Consider the following 14,280-nt stretch of genomic DNA (forward strand, 5'->3'; position numbering starts at 1 on the left):
ATCATCAATCTCTTTGTATCCATCACATAACCCTTGTGCAATTTGGCCGAGTATCTTTAGAATGATTCATTTGTTCCCAACACTGAGGAACAGGTTGACTAACATGGCCAAAAGATGGAATTAACCAAATAAATCCAGCCTGCATTTGGGTAGCAGGTTGTTTTGTTCTTTATTTAGGGTGTTGCCAGTTGAAGAGTGACTCAGTTAGTCTCACTGACAGAAAAACTCTCCCCGTGCTCCTTTTCAGAAAAGATAGCATTAGGCCGGGCACCATGGCTCATGCCTGTAATCCCAGCACTTTGGGAGGCCAAGGCAGGTGGATCACCTGAGGTCAGGAGTTCAAGACCAGCCTGGCCAACATGGTGAAACTCCATCTCTATTAAAAAATACAAAAAATTAGCCAGGCGTGGTGGGGCACACCTGTCATCCCAGTTACTGAGGAGGCTGAGGCAGGAGGATGGCTTGAACCCGGGAGGCAGAGGTTTCAGTGAGCCGAGATCGCACCACTGCACTCTAGCCCAGGTGACAGAGTGAGACTTTGTCTCAAAAATTAAAAAATAAAATAAATAAATAAAAACATAATTAATGGCTCATTGGGATATTTTATTTCTAGTCAAACTTGTATTCAATACCATCATCTAATTTTGGGAAACAGTGGTCTATTCCTAATATTTTATTCAATCCTGTTCTTGAAAGGGAGATACTCACCACAGCAGGCCAGAAGCCCTAGAGGGAATCGTGAGGCCCATGCCTGACAGGTGCTTTTCTTTTTTTTTTTTTTGAGACAGAGTTCCACTCTTGTTACCCAGGCTGGAGTGCAATGGCGCGATCTTGGCTCACTGCAACCTCCGCCTCCTGTGTTCAGGCAATTCTCCTGCCTCAGCCTCCTGAGTAGCTTTTCTGTAAGCCACGAGCATAGTCTTGGGCCCATTGTAGGAGAAAGTTTGCTTCACAGGCAACAGCTGGTGATAGTAGTGACAGATTATAACTAAGGAAGAAAAGAAAAAAACGTAGTGGGTACTTGCAAGGGAAGATCTTCATCTGTTAGAATAATGCTAGTCAATTCATTTAGACAGTTAGGAAACAAGGCAGCTCTTGGTTTTTGTAAAGGGGTCGTGTACCACATATGCTGCCCAGCAGATGAAGTGTCGGCAGTGGTTGTCAAAGTAATCTAGTTGACAGTAAACCATGTTAGAGAGCCCACCACTGTGCCACAGGGTGTACATGCTTCTGCTGACCATTTCCAGTGGGTGGGTGTGGGTCCAGGGTTCAACAGAATCAATGAGGACCACTCTCACTGATCAGCATATTCCCCATGATCTCTCTCTCTGTTTTTTGCCTTTTTCTTTTTCTTTCTTTTTTTTTTTTTTGAGACAGAGTCTCACTCTGTTGCCCAGGCTGAAGTGCAGTGGCACAATCTTGGCTCACTGCAACCTCCATCTCCTGGGTTTAAGCAATTCTTCTGCCTCAGCCTTCTAAGTAGCTGGGACTACAGGCATGTGCCTCCAAGCCCGGCTAATTTTTGTAGTTTTAGTAGAGAGAGTTTCACCATGTTGGTTGGGTTGGTCTCAAACTCCTGACATCAGGTGATCCATCGGCCTCCCATCGGCCTCCCAAAGTGCTGAGATTACAGGTGTGAGCCACCTCGAAGGCCTATATTCCCCACTCTCTATCAGGAAATAGCCTATCCAGCCTGGGGGTATTTGCCATTCCAAGCCCCAGCATGTGTTTCCTCCCCATTAGTATATCTGCTGGCATCTTCACGTACAAAATACACTGGTTGTCAATGAGGTCTGGGAGCAAGCAAAGCAATCATCTCAATTACCGCTTGGAAACAGTGGTAGGTTAGGGGGATGGTTGTCCTAGCTGGTCACATGGGGCAGGCATCCTGCTTCAGCTGAGTTTAAAGAAATGAAGGCTGCAGATAACACAATCATCTACCTGTGCAAGGTAGGTTTCCCAAATTAAAGTTTGAATTTGTGCTTGCAACAGACTGGTATTTCTTTTAATTAACCTGCTGCTTGGAGGTTAATCTTCTATGGGAGATAAAAGTGCCATACTGTATCGTGTTTCCTGGCATAGTCCTGCACATCATATCCAGCAAAATGTTTCCCTCGGTCACTGTTGATGTGCCAGGGATATCCATACACAGTACTGAGAGCCTCTAAGCCTTTAATAGTACTGGCTTCATTAGCTTGCTTGTAAGAAGAATCTTGCAGCAGTCCGGTAGTCATGTCCATGCCGGTTAACACATATTTATTTCCTTGACTTATAGGGGCAGGGCTTAAATAATCCACTTGCCAATCTGTTTCATGGTGGACAGCCCTCTGAATATCTGAATACGTCCTGCTTGATAGGATCTACAATAGAGAACATGGTAAACGATTTGTAAGAGCTGTTGGGAGGGCACTATATATTTTTTGTTGTTGTTGCAGAGATGGGATCTCGCTACGTTGCCCAGGCTGGCCTCAAACTCCTGGCCCCAAGTAATCGTCCCACGGCCTCCCAAAGTGCTGGAATTGCACCTGCACCTGGACTAGGTCACTATATTTTAAGAACAATCCCGCTCCCTTGACCATCTCCCAGCCTACTCTTGCACTTCTGTGACCACTTTTTTTTTTAGAAGCCCCTTCCCTCCCCTCTGTGACCACTTTTTGTTATGTACCCAGGTCACTAGTTCAGAGGCCTGAGCTAGCATGAGGCTTCTAATTTTTTTAGGGTTTTGGCTTCCATATTTCCTGGAACTGAGTGGTTTTTGTGTGCAGTCATGTGAAACACAGTTAAATCAGCCACAAGGCGTTGCAGTTTTTCCCATATGTCTTGCCACATATTCACATTCCATATGGGTTTGTGCATAATCATCCACTTTTCTTGCTCCTGTTGAGCCAGTCACATCTTTAGACCTTTGAATACAGCTCAGCTATGAGTGCAATGAACCAGGGGCCAGGCTCATGTGTGACTATTAACCAGACTGCTTGCAACTCATCCCGCTGGCTCCTCTGATGCCCACCTGTATCAAACCTGATTGCATCAGTTTGTAGCCGTGTATCAAGAGCAGTCCAAGGACAGAGGTTTCCCCTGCTGAAGTCCTCTGTACACCAAGCATCATCTGGATGCCTACTGTGTCCAGTGCTTGAACTGGAGAGGTTCACATGGTATCCTTTGGTGTTCACATTAACAGAGCCTAATGCAGCATGTAATTCTGGACTTAAGGGACTCATTGCTAGAACTCTTCCTTGTTGCAAATAATCATGCCATTTGTTCAAGATAGGTGTTGGGGCTACAGCGGAGGTGGGTTGTTTAAAAATCCTTCTAGCCATCCCTTGATTGGTAGACCTATTCTCACAGTCATAGGAAGGGTCTTTGGTAGCAGTTCCACCTGCTGTAAAGCATTCTATACTAATAGCGCTTCTTATTCAACAGGAGAGTACCTGGTTTCGGCTCCTTTCCTAAAGGGACTGATTTCCTAGACTGCGGTTGCCATAGAGTCCCACTCATATCCTCAAGAGCAGCAGTAACATCCAAAGTCCTACCCATACCCTCTGAAGGATGCCTAAGGCCTGTGCCTGCTGCACCAGCACGTCAGCCTGTTCAAAGCTTCCTGCTGTGGTGTATCCAGGCCCGATGTGCCCTTTCTCTAATAAGTCTGTATAGGGCCGGGCACGGTGGCTCACGCCTGTAATTCCAGCACTTTGGGAGGCCGAGACGGGTGGATCACGAGGTCAAGAGATCGAGACCATCCTGGTCAACGTGGTGAAACCCCGTCTCTACTAAAAATACAAAAAATTAGCTGGGCATGGTGGCGCGTGCCTGTAATCCCAGCTACTCGGGAGGCTGAGGCAGGAGAATTGCCTGAACCCAGGAGGCGGAGGTTGCAGTGAGCCAAGATTGCACCATTGCACTCCAGCCTGGGTAACGAGCGAAACTCCATCTCAAACAAACAACAAAAAAAAATTAGTCTGTATAGGGGTCTCAAAAATTAGGCTAAATGTGGGATGAATACTCTCCAATAACCCAAAAGACCCACAAATGTTTGGATTTCTTTTACAGTTTCTGCAGTTAACATTGTTGGGCTTTGTCAGTTACTGCCCCCAGTATGAAAGGAGTCTTACCCAACCACGTAACCCCTAAAAACTTCACTGTGGGCCCTGGGCCTTGCATCTTCTGAGGACTGATTGCCCATCTCCATTCCGTAGATGAGCACCCAGTGCCGTAAGACACTACTGCAAACCAGAACAGCATAGTACTGGTACAAGAACAGACACGTAGGCCAGTGGAACAGAATAGAAAACCCAGGAATAAGAGCACACACCCATGACTATCTGATCTTCAACAAACCTTACAAAAGCAATGGAGAAAGAATTCCGTGTTCAATAAATGGTGCTGGGATCATGGGCTAGCCACATGCAAACAATTGAAACTTGATCCCTTCTTTACACCTTACACAAAAATTAATTCACGATGGATTTAAGACTTAAATGTAAAACCCAAAACTATAAAACCCTGGAAGACAACCTAGGCAATACCATTCAGGACATAGGCATGGGCAACAATTTTACGACAAAGATTCCAAAAGCAATTGCAACAAAAGCAAAAATTGACAAATGGGATCTTACTAAACTAAAGAGCTTCTGCACAGCAAAAATAACTAACAAAGTGAACAGACAACCTACAGAATGGGAGACAATTTTTGCAAACTATGCATCTGACAAAGGTCTCATATCCAGCATCTATAAGGAACTTAAACACATTGCCCATGGATGGAGGTAGAAGCCATTATTCTTAGCAAACTAACGTAGAAACAGAAAACCAAATACCACACGTTCTCACTTGTAAGTGGGAGCTAAATGATGAGAACACATGGACACATAGAGGGGAGCAACACACACTGGGCCTGTCAGAGGGTGGAGGGTGGGAGCAGGGAGAGGATCAGGAAAAATAACTAATGGGTACTAGGCTAAATAGCTGCACCTGAACCCTTGAACTTAAAATAAAAGTTAAAAAAACAAAAAGCCATTACTGCAGGACAGTGAAACCTTCAGTGTTGACATAACGCGAACAAGATAACAAAACTAACAAAGACAAGACCCTTCCATGGGCTTTGGGCTGGGCTGATAATTGTTGCGCTTATTGGGAGGATAATAACTGCACTTATTTCAGCACGCTCCCTGGACAATGTGAACTGTTTAATGTTGACAACCCATGTAGGGGCAGGAAGTTGCTTGGGCTCCCATTTCGCCTCTCTCCCAAGAACAGTCTTCACTACATGCACCTTCTATCTGAATTTTTCCACTGAAGTTTGCAAAGTCTTTTCTAACAGAACACCCATGCCTAAAATGTTTTTTGGGATACAGAAAAGAAACACCATATATGGGGCAGGGGGAGCTTTCCCAATACCTAGATGTATTAAAGACCTTCTCACCCAGATCGTTTGTCCCCATAACCACTGATGGCAGACCATCGATCAGGTTTGACTTATGGATTCTCATGAATTAAAATACATTCTGCCTTAGTATTTACTAAGGAAATAGTCTTCTCCTCATTTTTTTTTTGGAGGAACAGTAAATGGTGAGCTCAATATGGAGCCTCTGGTCACCTCCAACATGGGGTTGACCATGGCCCCACTCCTAATCTTGAGTTCCAGGGTGGAATCCACACCCAATAGGCTGGAGCATTAGAATGAGGGGATGAGTCATCTTCCACTTCTGCTGGAGGGGCAGAGAAGAAGGGGCAAAACAGGTCCTGAGTCTGTACTTCCCTCCATAAGGCTACTAACACAGCATTTTCATATTTTCCATATGTTAGCATTTTTTACATGTTTTTTTCTCAGAATGTTTCTGCTCCCATTAAGTCATGCCACGTTCGCCTCTGCTTGACAATAACTGGTCCCTTTCCCTTATTCCCCCACATCTTCCTGTGGAGCTTTATTTTCCCCTTTGTCAGCCCTTGCTGGGTTACAAAGCACACCCTGTTCCTGGCTTTCTCAGTTGCTCCCAAATCTGTGATGGTTTCTCCCACATCATATACATCTTTTTTGTTGTTTTTTGTCTCTTTTCTTTGACATGAAGTTTTGCTCTTGTCGCCCAGGCTGAAGTGCAATGATGTGATCTCAGCTCACTGTAACCTCTACCTCCCAGGTTCAAGAGATTCTCCCGCCTCAGCCTCCTGAGTAGCTGGGATTACAGGTGCCCGTTACCACATCCAGCTGATTTTTTGTATTTTTAGTAGAGACGGGGTTTCACCATGTTGGCCAGGCTGGTCTTGAACTCCCAATCTCAGGTGATTCGCCAGCCTCATCCTCCCAAAGTGCTGGGATTACAGGTGTGAGCCATTGCGCCAGGCACTTTTTTTTTTTGAGATGGAGTCTCACTCTGTGGCCCAGACTGGAATGCAGTGGTTTCTCAGCTGACAGCAACCTCCACCTCCTGAGTACAAGCAGTTCTCCTATCTCAGCCTCCCAAGTAGCTGGGCTTACAGGCACACACCACCCAGTTGATTTTTGTAGTTTTAGTAGAGATGGGGTTTCATCATGTTGTCCAGGCTGGTCTCGAACTCCTGACCTCAACTGATCCGCCTGCCTCGGTCTCCCAAATCATTGGGATTACAGGTGTGAGCCACAGTGCCCAGTCTTCCCACACCATATACATCTTGTCCCATTTGGAGGACTCAATAAAGTCAGCAAATGGCTGTACCATTCTCCTGGTGCACCCTGCAGCAATTTTAGTTTCCATACCCGCAGGAAAAACTGTTTTAAGTCCTGTAAAAACCCATAGATGACGTGGCTCATTTCTAATTCTTAGAGGAGACGCAGGGCCTCTTCTTTTGACTGCCAAAAGGTCGTCCTTTCTGGTAAGTTTCCCACATTAGGCCAAGCCTCCCCCATAGCTAGAATGATCCAGTCCATAAGCTCTGACTCCCTTGTGTCTGCCTTGCCTTAACAAAGATGCTGGGGCAGTGCTGCGAGGGTGGTGATGTTACCCATTTTTTCTGCTTCTCGTGTTTTAGGAAATATTATCAACCCCTGTGTCCCACAATCAGACCGTCCAAGCAGCTCGAGATTCCCTAGGTAGTTGTTTAAAGGTCTTTGCAATCTCTCAGAGTTCTGCAGCGGTAGATTCCCTGACAGTGAGAGTCTCCTATATCAGCTGACTCCTGTTTTGCTGCAGTCATTAGGTTGCGCTTTCCTTTGCGTGAGGGAGTGAGCTTGCCAACAATCCCCATCCCTCCACACCTGTGACTTCTGTGTCCTCAGTCTTCCTCTTCTTCACAATCCCAGGGATTCCAAGTTTTCATATCCCAATTGTGCTTACTTATGATAGCTCTGATTTTAGGTCGTGTCCATGTCTTTCTCCCTAGGTGGACAAATCTACATCCTAACGCTTCAATTTTTGTCTCTTTGTGTTCCATGTTGTTTGCTAAGTTGGATGCGAGGAGAGACCTGGAGAGGTACATGTCTACATGTCCTTTTCTAGTTGCAATTCCTTCTCTAGACATTTAATTTTGGCTTCTGCTGCTGGCTGGACCTTCATTGCCAAAAGATACAGCCAACCCATGGCAGCGGCTATGGGCCGCCCTTCCTTACCCCAGTGCACTAGCAGCTTCCAGTGAATAACTGCTCTAGGCCACCTGGCATTTTCTTTTTTTTTCTTTTTTTCTTTTTTTTTTTGAGATGGAGTTTCGCTCTCGTTACCCAGGCTGGAGTGCAATGGCGCGATCTCGGCTCACCGTAATCTCCGCCTCCTGGGTTCAGGCAATTCTCCTGCCTCAGCCTCCCGAGTAGCTGGGACTACAGGCATGCGCCACCGTGCCCAGCTAATTTTTGTATTTTTTAGTAGAGACGGGGTTTCACCATGTTGACCAGGATGGTCTTGATCTCTTGACCTCGTGATCCACCTGCCTTGGCTTTCCAAAGTGCTGGGATTACAGGCGTGAGCCACCGCGCCCGGCAACACCTGGCATTTTCCCTGTGCTCACACAGAGGTGCACAGGTATCAAACCCCTGTGCCATCCAACCCTACACAGACATGGCTGCCACCCTGGGATTTCCTTACAGACACTTCATTCTCCTTACCCATTCCTGGTTCTCTCAGCTCCCGGCTGGATCACCAAATGTTCCACCATGAGCAGGTCTACACAAACCTACCCCTGCAGGCTGAGGGCAAAAGAGACCGAAGAAAGAGACTGACAAATCCAGTTTCTCATGGAGAAATATTTAATGGAGACTTCCAAGCAGAAGTGATGTCTGAGGTGGCTATAAGATGATGAATTCCCGCACTCCCTCTCAAAAAATATCCCTTCGAGAGTAAGCTTTTATGGTAAAACATCTGCAACTGGTCACATCACAGACTTTCCTGCCGAAACCCATGACTGCTGGGGAGGTTAGATTAGCATCTTTGTGAGAGGTTAATTCTGCTACAGGCATTGTTTTAAGGCCTTGATGCAGAACACCTTGGTATGCAGGAGTCAAACATTGGTCATCTGGCCAGGTACAGTGGCTCACACCTGTAATCTCAGCAATTTGGGAGGCCAAGGCAGGAGGATCACTTGAGGCCAAGAGTTCAAGATCTGCTTGTGCAACGAAGTGAGGCCCTGTCTCTACAAAACATTTTTAAAATTATCCAGGCATGGTGGCACATGTCCATCTCAGGAGGCTGAGGCAGGAGGATTGCCTGAGCCCAGGAGTTGAAGGTTGCAATGAGCTATGATTGCACCACTCCAAGACTCCATCTAAAAAAAAATGGCTATCATGGTGGTTTCACTTCAAGATGGTGTCACTGTTGCCATGCAGCAGGCTGTTTTCCTATAGCCGCATTGGTAAGATCCAACCCTTTGGTTTGCTGACATTGAGAAACCCAATAAGTGGTGGAAGATGCAGCAGTTTCTACTGCTGTGAGTTGGGGTGAACCCACCAACAGATGCTAATTCTCTGCTGAGGGCCCTGTCCCAGCTCCTCTCTGTCTTCCAAGACCTGGACTTCTGAAAGGGATATATGCAGCTCTTCTGGGAGCGGATTTGAGACTCTCAGGGTCTTTGCCAAGAGACCCCTAGAATATCTGGCCTTAACAGGCCACAAAGTGTTTCCCTTGGGAAACCAGGGAGCACTGTCTCTCTTCTCCCCAAGGGAGCACTCTGAGAGAGACGAGTATCACCAGCACCTCCATCATGATGGGTAGTCATGCTCGGAGTACATGAAAATGCCCTGGGAACCTCAACTTCAAGTGAATACACCCTGCCACCCCCACATGCACATACACAGACACACACACACACATACACACATATACACACACACACACACATACATACATACACACATACACACACATACACATACACATACACACACATACAAACACACATACACACATACACACACGTACACACGCATACACACGCACACACACATACACACACACATACATACACACACATACACACACACTCACACAGCAGGTAGTTGTGCTGCGCTCACTTCACCCTGCTCTGGGCTCTCCACATACCACAGCCTAATCACTGTGTTCCACAGGCTTCTCCCATGAGCCCATGGCATCCTGGCACCCACCCTCCCTCCTCATCTCTCCCAAGTCAATTCTCCTGCCAACTGGGGTGTCTCAGAGATACGGGGATCTTGCCCGGGGCAAAAAGGATTAGCAAATGCAGACATACAGGCTGGGCATGGTGGCCCATGCCTGTAATCCCAGCACTTTGGGAGGCCAGGGTGGGTGGATCACGCGGTCAGGAGTTCAAGACCAGCCTGACCAAGATGGTGAAACCCCGTCTCTACTAAAAATACAAAAATTAGCCGGGCGTAGTGGCAGGCACCTGTAATCCCAGCTACTCAGGAGGCAGAGGCAGGAGAATCGCTTTAACCCAGGAGGTGGAGGTTGCAGTGAACTGAGATCCTGACACTGCACTCCAACCTGGGTGACAAAGTGAGACTATGTCTCACAAAAAAGAAAATGCAGACACACAGGTAAGAATAAGATCTCTGGATTTGACTGTGGAGATTCTGAATGCCAGATGGATTCCAGCATGGAGGTTTTCTCCTATAACTGAGGAGTTCATCTCAGAACTCGAGACACCCACCCCGGGGCTCACACAGCTTCTCTTTGTCATGTGTGTTAGATGTATTTATTTCTAAATGAGCGATATGGTATCCTCTTTCCAGTGTCTGCTAAAGGCAAGAGAGGTGAGGAATGTCTCCCTCAAGATTGCCAGGATCCCCGACAAAGCTGGGAGGGCTCTCCTGGGGTGAATGAAGGAAAGCAGGTCTTGGGTCCCCAGGTCTCTTCCTTCCTGAAGAATGTTGCACTCGCTTCGGGGGCTGCTCAGGGCCCGTTGTACCTCTCGCTCATCTCCACGGCAATTGAGGATACTGGTCTCCTCCAGAACCAGTTAGGGCTCCACCTGGTCCTGTGGGGGGCTCCATGATTCCCTCCAGGACCTGGGCCAAGGCCATGGTTGAGGCCATGGGGGCGGTATACAGCTGTGTTAAAGATGTTTCTCAGGGACAGGCTGTTTCTCTAGAAAAAGAAGAGTCAATAATTTCAGAATCGCACCCCTACCTCCCAAGCCTTCACCACAGACGCCTTCTGGAATCTTCTTCCCTTTGCAATCATACTACTTTTCCCTCCAGTCCTTTCTTCTTCTTCTTCTTTTTTTTTTTTTTTTTTTGAGAGAGTCTCCCTCCGTCACCAGGGGCCAGGCTGGAGTGCAGTGGTGTGATCTCAGCTCACCTCAACCTCTGCCTCCCAGGTTCAAGCAATTCTTTTGCCTCAGCCTCTCGAGTAGCTGGGACTACAGGTGCATGCCACCACGCCCAGCTAATTTTTGTATTTTTAGTAGAGACAGGGTTTCACCATGTTGGTCAGGATGGTCTCGATCTCTTGACCTCATGATCTGCCTGTCTTGGCCTCCCAAACTGCTGAGATTACAGGTGTGAGCCACCGTGCCCGGCCCCTCCAGTCCTTTCTGTGGCCCCCTTTCCTGCAGGTCACCAGCTTCCTCTGCACTGACCTGCCATTTCTCTGTGTAACTCTCCCCTGATCTCCCTCCTCCCCATCCACCCCACCCCGGACCTGAGACCCCTTCTATTCACACCCATTTCCTTGCGCTTCTGTTGCTCCCTCCCCCAGGCATTTTCCTACATATTAGCTACTCACCACACAGAAGAAAAGCCCAACAAAGAGCCCGACGGCCGCCACAACCGAGACCAGGGTGATGAGGAAGATTTCCCACGGCACCAGGGACCCAGGAGGCTTCGCCTCACTCACTGCAGTAGTAGCGCCTGTGCTAACTCTATCAGAAGTTGTGTGCGTTTCAGTCAGAGCTGATGTTCCAGAGCCTCCAGAGGTCACACTGGACCCAGAGTTGGTGGCTGTGCTGACCCCACTGGAGGGTGTGCTGGACTCAGAGTTGGTGGCTGTGCTGGTTCCACTGGAGGTTGTACTGGACTCAGAGTTGGTGGCTGTGCTGGTTCCACTGGAGGTTGTACTGGACTCAGAGTTGGTGGCTGTGCTGACCCCACTGGAGGTCGTGCTGGACTCAGAGTTGGTGGCTGTGCTGACCCCACTGGAGGTCGTGCTGGACTCAGAGTTGGTGGCTGTGCTGGCCCCACTGGAGGTTGTACTGGACTCAGAGTCGGTGGCTGTGCTGGTCCCACTGGAGGTCGTGCTGGACTCAGAGTTGGTGGCTGTGCTGGCCCCACTGGAGGCCGTGCTGGACTCAGAGTTGGTGGCTGTGCTGCTCCCACTGGAGGTCGTGCTGGACTCAGAGTTGGTGGCTGTGCTGGCCCCACTGGAGGTCGTACTGGACTCAGAGTTGGTGGCTGTGCTGGCCCCACTGGAGGTCGTGCTGGACTCAGAGTTGGTGGCTGTGCTGGTTCCACTGGAGGTCGTGCTGGACTCAGAGTTGGTGGCTGTGCTGGTTCCACTGGAGGTCGTACTGGACTCAGAGTTGGTGGCTGTGCTGGCCCCACTGGAGGTCGTACTGGACTCAGAGTTGGTGGCTGTGCTGGCCCCACTGGAGGTCGTACTGGACTCAGAGTTGGTGGCTGTGCTGGCCCCACTGGAGGTCGTACTGGACTCAGAGTTGGTGGCTGTGCTGGCCCCACTGGAGGTCGTACTGGACTCAGAGTTGGTGGCTGTGCTGGCCCCACTGGAGGTCGTACTGGACTCAGAGTTGGTGGCTGTGCTGGCCCCACTGGAGGTTGTACTGGACTCAGAGTTGGTGGCTGTGCTGGCCCCAGTGGTGGTCACACTGAATCCAGTGTTGGCAGAGGTACTAGTCTCACTGGAATTTATTGCTGAGGAAATCATGCAATGACAAATACACATTGTGTATATATACTTTCTGCTTACTGCTTGGCTAAATTCATTGCATAAATAATTCTATTTAATGCTCACCACAGCACTGTAACATAGGTGCTACTAGTATCACCAGCTGAAATGAAGAAATTGAGGCTGAAAAATGTTGACACTGGCCCAAGTGTACACAGCTAGTGAGTAGTGGAACAGGAAACTGAACCCAGGCTACTGGATCTGCACTTGTGGGGACTAAGCTAAGTCACTCACGCACCCCCAACACCGAGCTAAAACACCTGGTTTTACTGGTAGGTAAGCTTATTCCATATTCTACTATACAAGACCCAACACAGATAAAAAGTATTGTAAAAGAATTATAGGAATAATAGGACTAGGTGAAGCTAGCATATATTGATCAATTTATTCTTAAGTAATATTGCTTCTTTCTTAGCAAATATTTCTCAGAATGATATTCAGAAAACACCTATATCAGAATTACTTAAGGGAGCATGTTGAAAATATCCTTAAGTAAAAAGATTCGTAAGCAAATCACTCCAGACTAAATGAATAAGAGTTTGAGATGGGGCCCAGGCGTCTGCTCTTCAGCAAGAAGCCAGGTGACTAAATGCATGAAAGCTCCAGAGGCCCTTGATCACTACGGCCAAGGCTGGAGAAGAACAAGTTATATGTAGCTCAAATACATAAGAGCTCCCAGGATTCAGGGCTGTACACCAAGGTCTAAAGGTAGAGGGAAGGTTTTTAACTTCTTGGAGGCTCGGCTGGAGTTAAGGTTGTTTCAAATTTTTGCCCTTTATTTCCCTGAAGGATGAAGATATTCAACTTCCCCAGCCTGTACATGGGAGGCTGACATGGAATTAGGTGTAGGGGTAGAAGAGAAATTGAGTTTGTAGAATATAGAAGAGTGATATTTTATTTTTATTTTATTTTATTTTATTTTTGTTTTTGAGACGGAGTCTCGCTGTCACCCAGGCTGGAGTACAGTGAAGCAATGTTGGCTCACTGCAACATCTGCCTCCCGGGTTCAAGCAATTCTAGTGCCTCAGCTTCCTGAGTAGCTGAGATTACAGGCATGAGCCAACATGCCGAGCTAATTTTTGCATTTGTAGTAGAGACGGGGTTTCACCATGTTGGCCAGTCTAGTCTCAAACTCCTGACCTCAAGACATCTGCCCACCTTGGCCTCCCAAAGTGCTGGGATTATAGGCGTGAGCCACTGCACCTGGACTTATTTTATTATTATTATTTTTTTGAGACAGAGTCTCACTCTGTCACCCAGGCTGGAGTGCATTGGCACTACCTCAACTCACTGCAACCTCCGCCTCCTGGGTTCAAGCGATTCTCCTGCCTCAGCCTCCTGAGTAGCTGGGACTACAGGGGCGAGTCAATAGGCTCAGCTAATTTTTGCATTTTTAGTAGAGACAGGGTTTCACCATGTTGGCCAGGCTGGTCTTAAACTTCTGACCTCAATGATCTGCCTGCCTCACCCTCCCAAAGTGCTGGGATTACAGGCGTGAGCCACCGCGCCCCACCAGAAGAGTGATATTTTTAAAGCAGCCAACTCTTCTTGTTCTTAATATTTAAAACCCCAACCATATCACACAGGTTGTTACCATTTTAAAGATGCAGAAATTGAGGCACAGAGAAGCAACTGACCCAAAGCACACAGTTAATAGATGGAGCCGTAGTTCAGATGTAGGCAATGTGAGACCAGAGCCCAATTTTAACCACTGTGTCTGATTGCCTCCCACGTGAAATACATTGTTAGGCTGAAGTTATTAGAGTTAAATGATGATCCTCACTCTATGGAAGAGAAACAGAGCTAGTATCAATAAAGGTCACATCTCCCCCAACTCCTCAAAAGTTCTCAGACCACCCGCTTTTAAATAAAATCACTCACCGGCTTCTAAAAGCAATAGTAGCCAAAGTGCAAGGAGAACATTTCCTTTCTGCATCTTCAT

General features: G+C 47.6%; 2 protein-coding genes across 2 annotated transcripts in view; both read right to left on the reverse strand.

The window, feature by feature from the left end:
- MUC22 (mucin 22) overlaps positions 1 to 2,240 on the reverse strand; it is a 56,321-nt gene extending 54,081 nt beyond the window's left edge. Inside the window, exon 1 of the mRNA XM_064380573.1 lies at positions 2,061 to 2,240. Within this exon, the coding sequence (XP_064236643.1) occupies positions 2,061 to 2,240 (180 nt within the window). The remainder of the gene's footprint in view (positions 1 to 2,060) is intronic.
- Positions 2,241 to 10,328: 8,088 nt separating this feature from the next.
- Positions 10,329 to 14,280, reverse strand: LOC105704560 (mucin-21-like). Its single transcript, XM_064380559.1, has 4 exons — positions 14,220 to 14,280; positions 11,500 to 12,304; positions 11,163 to 11,382; positions 10,329 to 10,523 (listed from the first exon to the last, which is right to left on the reverse strand). Exons 1-4 carry the CDS (start codon positions 14,278 to 14,280, stop codon positions 10,329 to 10,331), a joined length of 1,281 nt encoding a protein of 426 aa, XP_064236629.1.

Source organism: Aotus nancymaae, unplaced genomic scaffold (assembly GCF_030222135.1).
Source record: "Aotus nancymaae isolate 86718 unplaced genomic scaffold, 86718_ANA_hifiasm-v0.15.2.pri h1tg000027l, whole genome shotgun sequence".
In the NCBI taxonomy this organism is placed as follows: domain Eukaryota; kingdom Metazoa; phylum Chordata; class Mammalia; order Primates; family Aotidae; genus Aotus; species Aotus nancymaae.

Coding starts and splice junctions, on each gene's coding strand:
- LOC105704560 (XM_064380559.1), bottom strand. CDS start 14,280: ATGAAGATGCAGAAAGGAAATGTTCTCCTTGCACTTTGGCTACTATTG. Junction 12,305..14,219: donor ACTATTGCTTTTAGAAGCCG/GTGAGTGATTTT, acceptor TGATTTCCTCAG/CAATAAATTCCAGTGAGACT. Junction 10,524..11,162: donor TTGGGCTTTTCTTCTGTGTG/GTGAGTAGCTAA, acceptor TTCTTTTTCTAG/AGAAACAGCCTGTCCCTGAG.